The 18,893-nt window shown below is 44.0% G+C and overlaps 1 protein-coding gene across 2 annotated transcripts in view; it reads left to right on the top strand.

Moving 5' to 3' along the window:
* Positions 1–18,893, top strand: part of ARHGAP18 (Rho GTPase activating protein 18) — an 897,817-nt gene that overhangs the window by 762,498 nt on the left and 116,426 nt on the right. For both annotated transcript variants that reach the window (XM_086926994.1, XM_086926995.1), the window contains exon 12: positions 8,221–8,367. In XM_086926994.1, coding sequence (XP_086783120.1) covers positions 8,221–8,367 — 147 coding nt within the window. The remainder of the gene's footprint in view (positions 1–8,220; positions 8,368–18,893) is intronic.

Genomic DNA, 18,893 nt, shown 5'->3' on the forward strand with positions numbered 1-18,893 from the left:
AGGTCAGATCCGAGTCGACAAGATGCTGATGCAACAACTGGTTCTGACAATTGTTTAAAATTTGTTCTCTCATCATCAAATTATACAATCCTGCGTAATCAGTAACCTTACTGCCCAGCAACCAGCCCTCAAAAGCCTTAGTGGCACAATCGACAAAATCAGACCAATCTTGAGACTGCGTTTTCTGGGTATCCCTGAACAGCACCCTGTACTGCTCAGTGGTTAGGCCGAACCCTTCAACAAGTGTATTCTTCAAGACTTGGTAATTATTAGCGTCCTCTACCCTTGTGGTGAGGAGCTTGTCTCTTCCTTTTCCTTCAAAGGAGAGCCACAAGATAGCTGCCCACTGACTCTGGGGAACGCCTTGCACAGTGCAGGCCCTCTCCAAAGCAGTAATCCATTTGTGGATGTCGTCCCCTTGTTTAAAGGGGGGCACTATCTTCCCAAGGTGTTTCGTATCGAAACTCTTTTCCCTATTACTAGGTACATTGCTGCCACCAGTGGGGATTGCCCCACTTAACTGTTGCTCTCTAGCGAAAGCAAGCTTTTCCTTGGCCAGGGCAAGTTCTTCCCTTTCGATCCGCAGATTAGCTGCCCTTTCCTTCGCTTCGTACACTCTCCTCTGAGGGGATGTCATCCCTCTTTGAGAAGAGTTGTGAGAGCCGTTGGTATGAAGGGATCTGCCGGAGTCTCTTGACAGAGATCGGGCTCGTCCATTCCCCAGGTTAAGCGGAACCGACAGTAGCGCCGGGGTTCCCCCAGTACCACTATCGTGTCTGCTTAAGTTGGACCGTGTTAGTCTGACGACTTCTACCTGTCCCTTATCTGCCTCGTCCCCAGAGAGATCCTCATCCTCGTCCTCCTCTCCCTCTTCGTTCTCAGTAACGAGGTGGATGAGGTCAGGATCATCTCGGGTTCCCTCGAGGGGAGGCATGTCTCCTTCTGGATTAGAAGAGCTACGAAGTTTCTCAGCTCTCCTGGCATCATAAGTCTCCAAGAGACCAATCAGAAAGGACGTTGTGGGGTTAGACCCCTGCTGAATCTTCCGGGAGTGACACAGTCGTCTTAACTCCTTGAAGCTCAGCACAGTATATCCTGAAGGGATGACCTGTGGAGGGTCAACTGACACAAGTGGAGACTCAGAGTTTCCTCCTTGGCCCGACATACTGTTTCTAGTGTGGTGTAAGTGATGCACCTACCTACACTATGTGTTTTCCTACTGATCCCTTGCTAAGAGTTGTAGCCAAGGTGAGCTAAGCCTTGAGGAGCTACAACAGCTGGTTCAGTAGAACTCAGAGTATTCTAAGCTTTAGTTATATGTACTAACAGTACTTGTGCGATCTTTCAACAAGATATTCTTAGGATACGTGTGGTAAAACAACAGCAAGCTCAAATCCCAACCGCTGCTCACCAATGTGGGAAGTTGGCCCGATATGCAACGTTCGCTATTCTAGCGACCGCTATGTATCGTTCCAACGACCCTTATGGTGTTTGGTTGTAAGTCAACCTATAGACCAGCTATCCTAGTAGCGTGGATACGAGCAGTCTAAGGCTAAAGACTCGAGAGGGCGCGTTAAGCCAGCTGTTTACCACACATGTACCCCTTGAACACCCAGTGAAAGGACACCACACAAGTGTTATGAAAATAAACAGTATATTTATTAAGAATCACAACAGCCCTGTACTCTTTATGAGGACAGGGTACTAAGCACAAACCAAATCTCTTTAGCAAATACTTTAAGTGCACAGTTAAAACAAGTGTCCGAGGACACGGAAAGGTTAAGGCAAGTCGGAAGCGAGGGACTCGGGACCCTAGAGTAAGGAGGCTATGCAGGCACTGAAATGCCGAGTTACCTAGCCACGAGGGCTGCGGCTGCACAAGTCTTACAGGCGTCGGGGTCTTCGCTGACGAGCCAGGAGCCGGAAGAAAAGGAGTTGCTGGCCGGCGACCAGTGATGAATAGTTCGTAGAGATCCAAGCCTGGATCGGAGATTGATGAAACCTGAAAGCAGAGGGGACCAAGTTCGTACTACTAGTCAGTAGTCAGAGGGTACCAGGAAGGCACCAGTTGGCCGTCACCTCGACCAGGTGAGTGGGCGACGCTAGGCTCTGCAGTCTCACGGACCAGGAGGCGTTGTCGGCGACCACAGTGGAGGTGCGAGCTGTCCCACGAAGGATGACGCTGTCGGCGTCTTGAGTGGACCAGGAGGGTCCGGGGTGCTTCTCGAAAAGATGGAAGCAAGGGCCAGTCTGGAGCAACCAGACCGGCAGTGATGATTCTCGGATGTCGTCACAGAAGGACACAAGCCAGCGGCAAGTGACCAGACAACGTGCTGAGCAGCGAGCAGAAGGGCCCCACGCAGATCGTGGAGATGCTGGGGGACTGCACTTTGGAGCTGGAGCGGCTCAGGGTCGGGGCTTCTCGGACCCCAGAGCACTCACCAGAGAGTTACCTCGATGGTCGTGCTGGTTTTTAAGAGCGTGCAGGTTCTGATGATGGCCGGTCCCTCGAGGTCTCGTCGCACCCACAGATCACAGCTGAGCTGATGACGTGGGTAGAGGTCAGAGGTGCCAGGGAAGCCGGTTCTCGTCGAGCTGGGCCGTCGGATTCCTTGAGGAAGGACTTACAGCAAACCGCAGAGTTCTTAGATGGTGCCCGCTGATGCAGGGTGACTACTCCTTAGCCACAAGGGAGAAATCTTGAGAAGAGTCTTGAAGTCCTTTCGTAGAAAGTATTCTTGATTCAAAGATGATCTAATTTGGAAGGGTCCCCGCTCCGGCCTTTATCCTAAAGAAAGGGGTGGGTACATGACTAGGTCCTGCCCTAAGGGTGGGACCAGGAAGGGGGGTAGTTACACCCCTCTCCCCTGCCGGACTTTCCCCAGGCCAGGGCTGTCGCCCCTGGAACTGGTTCTAACCGGCAGATGCGTAGTGAGCACCGGGGTGCCACTCCGCAGTCACCTTCTCGCAAAAGCCCTACCTACCCAGAATACACAAACCCTGTCTGGGACGGTGCGAACACCGCCCTCGACAGGAAACCCTTTGTCCAAGCGCTCCTCGCTGGAAGGACTCCCAGCAGCAGGAGGTCAGACTCGTGTCTGTGGTGGCAGCATCCATTTTGTGGAGCTGAGGCTCTCGTTAACTTTAACCGGGGTTCACAGTTACGTACATGTCGTGTCCCTCTAGAAGGGTGGAATGCTAACCTCGTCGCCAGAGTTGGTGAGAGGGCAGCATCCCGACTCGTATGACACCTTACTCGACATGTCTTGATAACGCGACACCGAAGTTACCGATGTGGCACGCGTTATCATGGAACAGCCATTGGGTCTTTTCTCCGCAAGCTGCAACCGGCTCGGCTCGGGCCAGAACACAGTTCACGCGAGCCCATGCACTCTGCCTTCAGGATTGTCAAGGCCTGCCATAGGAGTGACTGATAGGGACTCGGGTGTCCATTGTATGGTTAGATACAGAGCTACTATATCTAAAGCAAAGGGTGATTACACGACTTCGCCCCAGCTGTCATGCAGCCAGTTGTGTCAAAGTTAGGAGGCCAGCCAGGGGTGGCATAATACATGCTGCAGCCCCTGGCGGCCCTGGGTACACCTATGCCCTGAGTTACAGGGTCTGATAAGGTGGCCCAGTACCAATTGGTAGATGCACCTAGGGTACATATCGTAATTTAGAAAGAGAACAGCCAGGCTGTGGGTCTGATTGGCAGGCCCACAGCCAGAGAAAGTCGTAAACCAGTGAAACAAAAGCAAAAAAATCTGGGTGATCATAGGATTGCAGACCCTACTCTCCTACAACGAGGTACTGTTTTACATCTCGAAAGTTCACTGAACCATTACTCTTTACCTCCTAGATGCATTGTATATAGTTCAAGATCAAGTTCAAGTTCAAGAATTTGTATAGCGGACTACTCACCCAGAGGGTCTCAAGGCGCTTGGGGAGGGGGTTCATTATTTATTGAATAGCCAGGTTTTAAGTTCTTTTCTGAAGGAGATGTGGTTCTGTGTAAGGCGGAGGTGAGTGGGGAGTGAGTTCCAGGTCTTGGCCGCCAAGTAGGAGAAGGATCTACCTCCCATGGTGGATCTTTGGATACGCGGGACTGCAGCGAGGCCTTGATTGGAGGATCTTAGTTGGCGGGCGGGTGTGTAGAAGGATAGTCGAGTGTTGAGGCATTCGGGTCCTAGTTTGTAGAGGGCCTTGTGTGCGTGGGTGAGGAGACGGAATGTTATTCTCTTGTTGACGGGAAGCCAGTGGAGGTCTTTCAGGTGGCCGGTAATGTGATCTTGGCGAGGGATGTCCAAAATGAGTCTCGCCGATGCGTTTTGGATGCGTTGGAGTTTTTTCTGTAATTTGGCTGTAATTCCGGCGTAGAGGGTGTTTCTGTAGTCTAGTCGACTCGTAACCAGTGCGTGGGTGACAGTCTTTCTTGTCTCGGTGGGGATCCAATGGAAGATTTTTTTGAGCATACGAAGTACGTTGAAGCAGGAGGATGAGACGGCGTTGACTTGTCTGGTCATCGAGAGGGAGGAGTCTAGGATGAAGCCTAGGTTACGTGCGTGGTCTGTGGGTATGGGTGCGGAGCCCAGATCCGACGGCCACCATGAGTCGTCCCAGGCAGAGGGGGATGATCCTAGGATGAGCACTTCTGTTTTGTCTGAGTTGAGTTTTAGGCGGCTGTTTTTCATCCATATGGCTACTTCTTTCATGCCTTCGTGAAGATTGGTTTTGGCGGTGTTGGGGTCTTTGGTGAGGGAAAGTATCAGCTGGGTGTCGTCAGCGTAGGAGATGATGTTGAGGTTGTGTTGGCGCGCGATGGAAGCGAGTGGACTCATGTAAAGGTTGAAGAGGGTGGGACTAGTGTGATGAACCTTGTGGTACACCGCAGATGACTTCGGTGGCCTCTGATTTGAATGGGGGGAGGCGGACTCACTGGGATGATCCAGTCCAAGGCTTTACCTTTTATGCCGATGTTGCTGAGTCGTTGTATGAGGGTGCTGTGACAGACAGTGTTGAAGGCGGCGGAGAGGTCGAGTAGAATGAGGGCCACTGTTTCTCCGTTGTCCAGTAGTGTTCGGATGTCGTCTGTTGCTGCAATGAGGGCGGTTTCGGTACTGTGTTTGGCTCGAAAGCCGGATTGTGAGGGATCGAAGGAGTTGTTGGATTCGAGGAAGGCGGCGAGTTGGCTATTGACGGCTTTCTCAATGACTTTGGCCGGGAATGGGAGGAGGGATATGGGGCGGTAGTTTTTAAGTTCAGAGGGGTCTGCTGTGGGTTTCGTCAGGAGGGCGCTGACTTTGGCATGTTTCCAATTTTCTGGGAAGGTAGCTGAGTTGAAGGAGCAGTTGATGACATCACGGAGATGGGGTGCGATGATGGAGTCTGCTTTGTTGTAGATGTGGTGGGGACATGGGTCGGTTGGCGAGCCAGAGTGGATGGAATTCATTAGGCGGATGGTGTCTTCAGTGGTGATTGGGTTCCAGGCGCTAAGGTTGTTAGAGTGCGATTTAAGTTCTGAGGGGGGTGGAGAGGATTGTTCGTTGGAACTGTTTTCGAAGCTGTTATGTATGTAGGCAATTTTGTTGTAGAAGAAGGAGGATAACGAGTCGCAGAGGTCTTGGGAGGGAGTGATGTCGTTTGAGGCTGCGGTGGGGTTGGTGAATTCTTTGACGATGTTGAATAGTTCCTTGCTGTTATGGGCGTTGTTGTCGAGTCGATTCTTGAATGCTGATTTCTTGGTGGATCGAATCAGCTGGTGGTGTTTGCGGGTGGCTGCCTTGAAGGTGGTCATGTTGTCGGTGGTTGGGTTTTTTCTCCATGTTTTCTCGAGAGTACGGCATAGCTTCTTGGATTTCTTAAGGTCATCGTTGAACCAGGGGCCCTTTTTGCTGTCTTGTTTGGTGTGATGGTTTTTCAAGGGTGCTAATTCGTCAGCGCTGTGAGTGATCCATTGTTTGAATGTGATGGCAGCTTGGTTTGGGTCCGATGAGAGGGCGGGTGGGTTTTGGTTGAGCGATGTGAGGAGTTGGTCGGTGGTGATTTTGTTCCATTTTCTTCGGGGAATAGGTTGTGGGGGATTGTGGGTCGAGGTGGTTTTGTAGCTGAAGTGAACACAACTGTGGTCCGTCCAATGGAGAGCTGTGGTGCGATCGAAGGAGATGTGTTTGCTCGAGGTGAAGATTGGGTCGAGCGTATGTCCGGCTACATGGGTGGGGGTGTCAACAAGTTGTTTGAGGCCGAGATTGGCCAGGTTGTCAAGAAGGGTGGTGGTGTTGCTGTCGTTTTTCTTTTTCAGGTGGAAGTTGAGGTCTCCTAGTAGAATGTAGTTCTCGGAGGCGAGGGCATGTGGACTGATGAAGTCAGTGATGTCTTCGCTGAATTGTTTACAGGTTCCTGGAGGCCTGTAGATGAGGGTGCCTCTGAGTGTGGTCCTAGGGTCGGTGTGAATCTGGAAGTGTTCGGCGGTTGTAAGGTTATCGTCGGAGCTGGTCGTGATTTTGATGGTGTTCTTATGGACGATGGCGATGCCTCCTCCTGTTTGGACGGTGCGGTCTTTCCGGATGATCTTGTAATTGTCCGGGATGGCAATGGCGATGTCGGGTGTTGATGATGCATTCATCCATGTTTCAGTAAGGAAGGGGACGTCCGGTGATGTAGTGTCGAGTAGATCCCAGAGTTCAGTGGCGTGTCTGTGGACCAAGCGGGTGGTCAGCAGGATGCACTTCAGGTGGTTAGAGTCGGAGCTGTGTTTGGGGATAGTGGATGTGGTATGGGTCTTATCGCTGGTAAATTTGCAGGAGCGGCAGGCGAAGGGACCATGGGTACGTCCCGGGACAGCTTCGTAGCATTGTGGTGTGTGTCCGGGGTTAAGGGCGAGGAGAGTTGCAGCATCATACGTGAAGCGAGTGGGCTGGGTAAGGCGGGGACCAGGGGGTCTGGCGCTGGGCGCGGTCTAGGCATGGACGGGCATAGACGGGCTTACCTTGGCGCACCTTAGGCGCGCATAGGGCGCGACCGCTGCGCGTGAACGCTGCGCGCAGAAACATCTGTCATATGCGGATAGAAGAGGGGGAGGGGCGAGGGATGGTCAGCTGGGAGGCGGGAGCTGGGCGGGGATCTGGGCAGGGAAGGCACATAAAGCAAACAACAACAACAGCAAGCTCAAAATGGCCTCAGCCAAAATCGAAACCGGATTGGGGCACAGGGATCGATAACGCGATCCTGATGTCAGTGACACCGGTGAGATCAGGCAGCAATTAGTTAGGCAGGCAGCGCATCAATTTTAAAATATTAATTACAGCGTAGTTAGGCAAACGGAGCGCTACGGTAAAATAATGCTCAACAAAGTCCCAGCCTCTCAGGCAGTTTAAACGTTAATGGGTACTTGCGATATCTCGAGGTAGGCAATGGCAGGCAAAAGAGTGAGGCGAGGAGGCAGAAGCACTTCAGGTGGCAGGCAGAGCGGGGAGCAGCGTCTGGAGCGACTGTGTCTGTGGAGAACAGGAAAGCAACAGTTTTAATTTTTTTCACTGCACGAAGGGTTTATTTTAAATGTCCGCATTCAAAATGCAAACCTGACCTATTGTTTTTGCCACAGGATTTTTTTCTGTTATGTTAATCAATAGTTGCACATATTCATCTTCCACGTTCTCAGCTCTTTCAACTATTTAACATTGGCCAACGGAGGGCGAAGTTTCTGGAGAAAATAGTGCTTTATCATTTCCTGCTGCTTGCATTTTTCTCACCGTTTTTTTGAAAAGGTGCTAAAATCTGAACAATGCAAATAATTGTTTTGCAAATCCATGTATGCAGAGTAAATTCGTACCTTCTGTCTTGTTTCCTTCAAATCTTTTTGACCCTTTTACCCAATAGCATAATATTCTTTTCCGCAATTGAAGAGCAGTGTCGTAAACTGTTTTTGGGCCTTGGATGAAATTCACCTTGAATGAAGATATTAGCTGGTTTATACACATGTAAATTGCAGTACCATTATCTCTCCTTGAGTAGTAGAAACTCAAAACTGAATGCGGGCAACAGAAAATAATTTCCCATTTAAACATTTTTTGTGCTTCGTACTACATACCTAAATGTATTTCATTACGGTGTAATCTTGATATTTTCTTGCTGACCTTAAGCAGAAGAACATTTATTAATTATAGTTTTCATTTCTGTTTTTCATTTGTGTCATTTGGATACAATGGATTTAATATTTAGATTCCAAAATTCATTGTGAGTCAAGTAAGACAGCAAAACATAGAGAACCAGCGGAAGCAATCAAAGGAAAAAGCCATGAAAAAACTGCTGAAGAAAATGGCCTATGACCGAGAAAAACATGATAAACCAGACAAGAATATTTGTGAGGTAAATGATTAATGATTTGTATCTGTTTTACTGCTGAACTTTCCCTTGACAAGATGAGAACCACAACAATTCATTGGAAAGAAGGCATAACAGGATGGATAGCGTGGGTTAGGTTTGAAGGGAAGGGGGGAATAAGGGATGAAATGTTTTAGTCAAATATGTGTTCTACTAAAAGCTTACATCTTGCAAACCTCGGTGGGTGTTATTGCCTATGCGCTGTATTAATATGTTCATTAGACAAACTAGTCGGGTTTTATGTTGGTCAGCATGTGGCACAGTCGATGATAATGAAGTTCGATGTTTCATTTTAATAATGGGATTGAGGAAGTGGTGTGTACATAGAATTTGTTTTAAGGGTTAGTGTGGGTTTTGCAATGCAGGTGGAGGAAGGAACAAGGCGAGCTCTTGTAGGTTGAACCATCTCATAACTTTAAGTGGATTCCTGTTGTATTATCCATAGACCATGGTTTGAGGTCACAGATGAAACTGACGTCTAATGTTGGATTGAGGAGCTAACATAAGTGAAATACATTATTTAGTACATGAATTGCAAACTAAGGGCTAAGAAAGGATGGCTACTGGCCCAACATCGCAGCAAAAGTAATCTTAAAGTCTGGGAAAATGTATCTTTGCCTTGCTGGGTAGCAGACTCTCAGTCCATAATCACAGATATCTGCAACTAAAGATTGTTTAGGGAGCAATGATTCTGAGTGACCCTTGAGTGCAACCTGTCTCCAACAACTTAGTATCTGTCACTGGGGCATTTTTTGGGGCACCATTGCCCTTCAGCTGTCCACCTTGTTAGCAGCAGTAGCAGCAATTTTCCATTTAGTTTCTATGTGTACATTTATTTTAAAATATTTAGTTATTAAAAAATTGATGTTTCATCAGGGATTATTGAGCATTTATTCTTTTACCAGACATCAATAGAGCTGTTTCCACCAAGAATCTACATATAGGTAGAAACCCACAAGGGCTGAATGGCAATCTTTTCATATCTGATTTCAGAATTGACCAGCGCTGAACTCCAAAAGGGTCTAGATTTTTAACCTAGCAGCAGGAAAACCTAATTGAAAATGGACCGCTCAATTGAAAGAGCAAACTATCGCTATTGCCGATGAGTGAAATGAGACAACACAACAAATGATGTAAAAGACAAAGGTGTATGAGGGCTTTATCTTTAGATGACAACTATCAAGATTCCTCAACAGACCGCATATATTAAGAGACATATTCATGTACATTATGCTCACAATCTCCATATATGAGGATGGCTTCTTTCTGTGGATTAAGTACTGCCTGCTGCAAAAGTAAAGGCAGAAATAGACATAAATATTGCCTGCTCCATGATTAGCAGATGCTTCAGAGCACCTAGATATGAAGCACAGCAAGAAGGTATAACTTCTGCTCAATAAAAAAAAAAAAGGTATAACTAAAACTCAATACAGATTTCACAGCAGACAGTCTTTTACTCCAAATGTATTCTTCGCAGACAACAACTGGTATCGTAGACACAGATTACCTAATTTGTCAACCTACTTGGATAAGGCGTTGTTTAAAAATATATTGAAGGAAATTATGATAACCCAGAAGGTTCAAATACAACAAGGTCCCAAAATGAAAACAGTTGACAAAAAAAGTGGATTCACTAGATGAAAGACTGGGGATTTTAATGGAAGTCTACCAGAATAATGTTTATAGAGTATCCAAATTGGAGAACCCTATGGAGACTATAATAATCTAGCATCCTGAAAATATCAAAATACTAACAAATGTGAGAATCAAGTGAACCGATTCTGATGCTCCAATTTGAGGATAGTAGGAGTACCGGAAGGGCTATAGAGCAATACCAAAGATATTTCTGTATAGATCACTCATATATGAAAAGAGAGCCATCGAGGAAAAACTCTGTGTGGCCCTCCAAACACCCAATTTATCAACTACCAGAGTGCCTGAAAGCACAACTATACCTAGTGTTAATCCTATGCCTATTGTTGCCTATTGCAAGGATGAATATGAGGAATGAGGAAGTTGTTAAGAAAATAAGTTTATGGTTCGGTGTGCAAACTAGTCAGTCAGTCAAAAATTTACTTTATTTGGTTTGTCACAACCATAAAGCATACATATACAAAAATTCAATTTAAAATAGCAACAGGTTAAAAATTCATTTAGTTAAAATATGTTTTCTCATTCTTTAATTGAACACTTTATCCCAGACCCTATCTGTGGTCTCTTTCTACTTTTTGAAACTGAGTCTCTACAAAGTTCATGAATTTTACCCCGCGGCATATTAGGATGTTTGAACCTGCTCCCATCCAGCTGGTCACAGCTTACCTGCAGGTACGGATCTGTAACATATTAAAAATTGGTTTCAGTAAAGTTTTCCTCTTTTCTTTGGAGGACTCACATGTGCACAGGAGGTGGCACAAGGTCTCACTGTGGTAATCACATAGTCTACATCTTGGTCCCTGGTGTGTGTCCTTCCATGACGGGATCAAGTCTTTTGAGAAATGGTCACCCATTCTGAGGGCCATAAATTTTGTTTTTAAAGATAGCCGGAAGTGCGCCATGAGGTAGGGTTGAGGTTTTAATCGTTTGTACGAGTTTAGAATGGTCCATGCATGTCGCCGTTTGGCCAAAGTCTTTTTTATCTTCTATCAAAGCTGGGCTTTTGCATTTAGCTTGCAAATCTTTTTAAAGGATGATTCTTCTGGTGGATTCTTCCAGATCTCCTCTATTTTGAGGGTTTCTAGTGATGCTCGCAGATCATCGCCCCATGAGTTGGATTCCTGTCGGTCATATTGTTTTTTAATTTCTTGCCAACATAAGTTGTTTAAAGATCCTGTTTCCGCCGATCTCAATTTCCAGCACCATTTCACTAGGGCTGCTTTCCTTTGATATATTTGATTTTGCAAGCCAAATTCCAGCCTTATTTGGGCCGGGGCTGATCCTTTGTATAGGTGAAACACGGATTTGTATATTTTTGTCTGGAGGGTGTTTAAAATGGCTGCTTCTTTCCCATGCCATATTTCCAGTCCATATGAGAGGGATGGTAAGACTTGGGCTGCCATTACTTTTAGCAGGTGGTCGTATGATGGGCATTGCAGTTTCTTTTGGAGGACTTTATACGCAAAGCTCAGTGATGGTGCTTTTGCAGCGATAATTCTTTTTTGGTCTGAAAGGGACATGTTTTTACTTATTGTAACCCCCAGATATTTGTAAGCAGTTGTTTCCTCGATGTGTTTGCCTTTTGTGTACCACTTGAAAGATCTTCTGCTAGTGCCCGCCAATCTCACCACTTTTGTTTTTTTGGTGTTTAATTCCAGGCCTTCTCTGTCGAAATAGTCTGTTAATTCGGATATTGTTCTTTGTAGGCCTATCGGTGTTTGGCTTAAGACTACAATATCGTCCGCATATTGGAGGAACTGGATGCTTTCATTAGCCAATTTTGGCGGGTGTCCGTTCACGTTCTTGAGTTGGTCTTTCAAATCAGCCAGATATATATTGAAAAGGCTTGGGGAGAGCACGCAGCCCTGTTTGAGGCCGTTTGTTATTTTTAATTCTGCGGATATTCTTCTTCCATCTCCCAACTTTACTTTTGCCCATGTTACGCTATATAGTGCCATTATTGTTTCCATTAATGCCGGCGGAAGACCCCAAAGATCCAGTTTTTTCCATAGGCGTTTTCTTGGAACTCGGTCGAAGGCGGATTTCAGGTCTATGTAGCAGGCTATTAATCCGGTGTGCAAACTAGTGTTGTGGTGCTACATCACAAAGACTTTAAAAGATAACAATTAAATGATGAAAACACATACATCTCTGCACTGACACACCTCATTGATGATTGCCAATTTCAAAATATTATGGACCAACTGATTTGTGATTAGTGTATTTGTCAGTGAGTCAACAAACATGCAAACAAAAAGTGTCAACAAACAGATACATCAAAAAGTATTGTCCATGGGTATTCCTACTTGGGAAGAGACTAAAAGTAAGGCAAAGAGCATTGAACCTGCTCAGATCTCTGTTAAGAAACTGGGTGAACCTTGAAGATGCTATTATTAGTGTACATAGCTGAGATATCTGGAGTATTCTGCCCATTCCAAAGCGTTGAAGGGATGTCCGGCAAAGTTTTCCATCTGCAGAACTTATTCCAAGGTTGGATATTTTTCCCTAGATTGTGCCAAGGACAAAGAAACCAACAGAGAAGGTGATAAATGTGATATATGATGCTGCTGAAGATAGTGACTGGATTATTGAAGTCCAAGAGGATCTTCAGGACATGGTTCTTGTGGTTAAAGTAGATGATGTCATGTCTGGTCATCATTGTAAGTGTGTAGACCCATACATTGAAGTTCAAGTTGGGGACAACGTTTTGCAGTTATTGGTGGATTCAGTAGCAAGAATCACTATGATCACATAGGGGTTGTTTGAAGAGATGTGACCAGTCAGAGAGTTGGACCCACCTGATCATGCTCCTGTTTCTATAAAGGGAGGAGGATTGAGTTGACAGGTTTTTGAAGATATCTTGTCTGCAGAGGAAGGATACTATTTGGATAAATGTATGTGCACATTGAGATGGTTCCATCAGGGTTTGTTCCATATCGTTTTGAGACATGGGATATAAAATCAAGTTTAGTTGGCCATGGATGATGCTAGTTGAATGGTGTTTAAGGTGTTTCCTTTCATCTTTTCTGACACCTTGGGAGAAATTAAAGGTTTTTAGCACAAAATAAGAGTTAAAGAGGGTTCTGTTCCTGTGAATCACAAATTATGCAATGTGCCATTTTGTGCCAGGACATTTTTTCAAATAGAACTGGCTGTTATGTGACAAGGTTATTATTGAACCCATTGAATCTTCACTGTGGTTGTCTCCATTGGTGGTGGCACACAAACACAATGGAGAATTAAGGGCTTGCGTGGATTCTAGAAGCCTAAACAAAGCTTTTTGGTAGATTCACATCCTTTCTCTAAAAGTTCGGGGTTGTTCACATTAATTCAAAATTGTAAATAGTTTTCCAAATTGGATTGACATCAGCCTGCCATCAGGTTTTGTTGGAACATGAATCAAGAGATTTCATTGCATTGATTTCCTCAGTGTGTGCTTTTCAATATTGCAGGATGCCTTTTGGGTTGGCATCTGCAGCATCTGTCTTCTAAAGAATAATGTTCAATCTTTTAAAAATGTAATTGATGTTGCAGTTTTTCAGGACAATAGGCTACTTTTTGTTATTTCTAAAGAAAAACGTGATCAGATTTTTTATCACATTCTGTCCATTATGCACGAAAAGGGTGCGGAATTGAAAAGCGAAAATTGTGAACTGGGGCAAGACAAGGGGAGCATATCTGGGTCATGTGGTGTCAGGAAATGTAATTGAATCCAGACCTGGGTTAGTTGATGCTAATATCAATGGTGTTCCTCCTGCTCATAAATATGATCTCCAGTCTTTCCTGGGGTAATTTGAGTTCTATAGTAGGTTCATCTCTGAATATACCACTCATATTAAACCATTGTCTTTGTTGCTCAAGAAGTATTCCCCTTGTTTATGGAGTGATAAGTATGACAAACATTTTGAGTGGATCAAAACGTGTTGGTGGGTTCTAAAGCATTGAAACCCTGTGAGCCAATTTTGAAATATTGTATATTAGTGGACGCTAGCAGTGTTGGATTGGGGGCAGTAAGGACAATGCATCTACAGTGGGTTATTCTTCTAAGGTACTTGGAGTGAATGAAAGTCATTTTTCCATGGTTGAAAACAAATGAATGGCATGTTCAAAAATGTGATCTGTATGTCTGGAGTCCAAAGTTTAGTATAAAGACAAACCATAAGCCTTTGTTAGCTATTTTGAATAAGTAAAAACCGCAAAGACTATATACAGAAAGCTGCTAGATTGTCCACCAATCATATCATTTGTATTGGTCTTTCCTCATATCAAAGGTTTAAAAAATGTAAGAGCAGATTACTTATCTAGATTTCCTGTTTGTGGGGGTGGTGATAATGTTGAATATGGGGATTTGTAGGATGGGGTGATGAGGACAATGATAACTGTTTGACAGCATCTAATGATCTTGAAGTGATGTGTGCCATTTCTGAGGATGAATGGAAGAAAGAAGTGAATGATGATGAAGAGATGAAACAGGTTTTAACTTTTGTTGTGCAGGTTTGGCCTGGTGAGAAGAATCTGGAGAATGGGTGTCAACCATTTTGGAAGGTTAACTATGAGTTATCTGTAGGGGATGCCACGTTGATTTGGGATGATAGGTTGATTTCCCCAGTCGGCCTAAGATGTAGACTGATCAAGGTTGCCCATGAAGGGTATTTGGGGCATACATTTACTAAGCTTCGCATACCTCAAACGTTTTGATGGCAATCTACGGATAGAGAAGTTGTTTTAGTTATTCAGTGTATGATTTGTGCAAGTGCAGAAAAGGGTTTAAAAGTACATTTCTCACCTTTGCATCCCATAAAGTACCTTTGAATATCATGGTAAAAATTGGTATGGATTTGGTGGGGCCCTTTAATTCCTCGCCTACACTGTATAAATCTGCATTGTGGTTGAGGTTTACTACACATGGTGAGTGATCAGATTGGTATTGGAACCCAGTGCTAAAGTTGTGGATTTTCTCAAGAATGTATAATTACATAAAGGTGTCCCGCAGCCTTTGGTTTCAGAAAAAAGGTTCAGTTTGTGAGTAAAGAGGTACAAAATGTGCCATGGTCTGGAGATGTCAAACATTTGAAAATCAAGCTTCATCACTCACAAACTAATGGGCTTCTGGATTGGTTTGTGGTTCAGTGAGTACAGTGGCCTATTTGTAACAACTGGGTCGTGAGTAATGCAATGTGTGCTATGTTATGGTTTTATTGTACCAGCCCACATTCATCGAGGAAGTTTTCTCCTTTTGAATTGCTGAGAGGTTGTAAACCTGCTACCAAAGTGTGTCCTGTATGAATGGCAAGGTGGGTGAAATTGTGTGTTATTTTGGATGAAGCAGATGTAATTGTCAGAAGAAATGTGGTCAATGTTCAAATAAAAGAAAGGTTGTATTTTGACATAAGGAAAAGTTTGAAGGTATGTGAGATTAAAACTGGGGATGCTGTGCTCATTAAAAAAACAAGATTTGTGAAGAATGGAGAAGAACGATTTGTGAAACCAGATTTTTCGACAAAGTATGTGGTAATGCTGTCAGAATTAATGTCAAGAACAGGTGGAATTCTGAAAGAGTTGCTAAGTGTGCGGGTCATTAAATGCCAAGTCAGGTGGAGGCTGGTGCACAGAAGAGCACTCCTTGACAGCTCTCCTGAAAGTGGTTCTCAAATAAATCTTCTTTATTCTACTGCTGTGTTGTCTCTACAATATGGTGCATCAGATACACAACTTGCATTCCAATTTGAATATGAGGAGATAATTGACTCAATTCTGGCTGCTCGCGTATACAAGATGAGACTCCCCAAACAATTTGAGAGATAAGTTCCAAAGAAGGGAATACCCTCACTGACCTGAGATAGTAAATGCCTTTTAAAATGCGACTGTGATCTCTAAATCACTTTTTAAAAAATTGGTATTGATCACAATTTATATTGGAAATTGCTATGACCAGGGAAAATAATGACATATGGTAACTGTTTGATCATAAAGTTTGGATGGTACAAATGCCACACACTTGGTGTATTAATACAGATAACAAACTTGTTCAAGCTATTCAACCACTCATCCTGAACCTTACTTCCCACCCCTGTTTCTGTAACCAGTCCCCTATTATATACTGAAACTGACTGTAACCTGAAACAAGCACAATGCACCCAGGGCTGTATCAAATAGTACTCAGACAATCAGGTAGACAAATATCGCACACTTTCATTGTGGCCATTCCCACTCAAGTAGAATCATGTCCCAGGAGTTCACAGTGCCGTCAACATAGTCACTTTTGCCTCTGACTACCTCACTGCCTCGTGCATGCACTTGTACACATCCAGAGTCTTTCTTGCTTTCCAGCCCATTGCTATGTTTCTCTTATTGATGATCAGTTACAGATTGACAGATTTACATATCTGCCTCATCAGTTTAGGCCTAGCAATATAGCCAGCAGACATTGCAGAAGCTCTATTGGTATATTCAGCCCTGTGACTTCTTTCTCTGTCCAGAACGGTTAGATATGACAACATTCCCTACAATGTGATGAAAAAGGCAAGCAAATGCTAGTATTTGGAACAAGTGTTATCACCCTCTCGATATATTTTGTTTTGTTTTTATAAGTGGATAAATATGTTTGGTTAATGTAATTAAATTGGTTAAATTTGAATCTAGGATTCCGGGTTACAGATGTTATGTACTCTAATATTCTGTCCCAAGCATCCTCAGCCAACTCACCCTCGCATAGATCTCCCCAGAGAAGATCCGGCCCCTGTTGTGTCTGTCTGAAAAGTTAGGGACAGTGAGGTACATAAAAGTGACACCTCATGAGTGCAATTCTCCATTGTGAGGATATTGAAAAGTATGCTCGCCATAGACGGTTCTTCAGGATTATCTGGCCAAGCTGGTGTTGCTGCTTTGATCAATGCTGAATGTGCCATTAATAGTCTGTCACTGAAACCGTGGTCTCTGTCTCAAAAGTCATTTAGGTCCATCATGTGAACAATTCACTGACTGTGAGGTTCCCATCATCTGCATCAGCATCGTCTTATCAAAATGCCTAGTTAGCGTGCTGAATTTTGGTTGGCACGTCTATCATTGCCAGCAATAGCTGGCAACTCTATATCACTTCTATGGAAAATAATTATCCTGACCTACAGATTGAAATGTTCAGCTTCATACAACAGAGATCTTTACCTAGGATGACACAAGAGCAACATGAATATATAACCAAAATTGTAAAATTGCAGGTACTTCTAGAGAGTTTTATGATTCCGTTAGCTAAAGCAGTTGATATTGATGCTAAAACCAGCAAACAATGCAAGCCTTTAATTCAAAAGGTTGGATCTTTTTTTCTCCAGATGAATAAAGAAATGATGCCTTTTGCTCCTTTTTAAGAATCATGAGGAACTGCACAATGCCCTTTTGTGAAAAAATATACATCTTTACTTACAAAAGAAACATAGCGACCAAAATATGTATTCTATGCAGAGTTTAAAATCTGTGCTCAGTTGTTGGCTATAAGGACTAACCATCTAATCATTAATTTAGTTGCCCCTTGGCAACATAGCTTTATTCCTGGTATGGGAACTTTAGCTCCTGCTAATGTAGGAGCAATTCTAATTGAGTGTGCAGAAACAATGCAACAACCCTTGTCTTTGATATCCATAGACATTAAAAAGGCATTCAAATCATGTCATTAACCCTTCATATTGGATTTTCTGATTTAACAATTAAGTGGATAGAAAATATTTATTGAGGTTCACCGAGTATAGTTACAACTAATACCCTCAGAACTGACACCTGAAAAATGGCCTGGTGCAGTAGTTAGAGCTGCCCTCCTCTCTATTCATGGCTGTATGTGGTGTACATGGGATCTTTTTCGAAGCTGCTACTCATCCAGCCAAATATTCTACAATAAAGCTCCCTTAAATATAAGTCCAGGTCCGAGTTCATGCAGACAATATTTTATTAAAACACCAAATTATACCTGGGAGTCAAAAGAAATAGTTGTTCACCATGGATCACAAAAATAATACCATACATATAACACCCGTGGGGGCACACCATGCAAACATTTAGGTGATACTGGCCGAGTTAGGGCTCAAGGGCGTATGGAAAAAAATCCCATCAGAAGCCACACTGTACTGCCCTCTTTAACATCACTTGGGTTCTCCTTGCCCAGGAGACAAAACAAAACGGCCGGTCAGATGTTACCGTGACCGATTGTGGATGAAAAAACATGTGAGAGGGAAGTAATATATGATTTAAGTGTTGGCAACTGAAAAAAGCAGTGTGAAGTGAGGAGTGAAATAGTGAAGGGTTATAAAATTAGGTGAACTGGGTAGAAGTAAACAATTTATTAGTGTCTCCCAGTCCCTAAGGCTAAAAGACAAGTGCAAATGCGGGTTTGAAATAATATCCGCAATCAGTGGTGGTTTTGACCACTACTGATTGCGGATATTATTTCAAACCCGCGATTGCACTTGTCTTTTAGCCTTAGGGACTGGGAGACACTAATAAATTGTTTACTTCTACCCAGTTCACCTAATTTTATAACCCTTCACTATTTCACTCCTCACTTCACACTGCTTTTTTCAGTTGCCAACACTTAAATCATAAATTACTTCCCTCTCACATGTTTTTTCATCCACAATCGGTCACGGTAACATCTGACCGGCCGTTTTGTTTTGTCTCCTGGGCAAGGAGAACCCAAGTGATGTTAAAGAGGGCAGTACAGTGTGGCTTTTGATGGGAATGTTTTCCATACGCCCTTGAGCCCTAACTCGGCCAGTATCACCTAAATGTTTGCATGGTGTGCCCCCACGGGTGTTATATGTATGGTATTAGTTTTGTGATCCATGGTGAACAACTATTTCTTTTGACTCCCA

This window comes from Lissotriton vulgaris, chromosome 6, assembly GCF_964263255.1.
Source record: "Lissotriton vulgaris chromosome 6, aLisVul1.2, whole genome shotgun sequence".
Lineage (NCBI taxonomy): Eukaryota > Metazoa > Chordata > Amphibia > Caudata > Salamandridae > Lissotriton > Lissotriton vulgaris.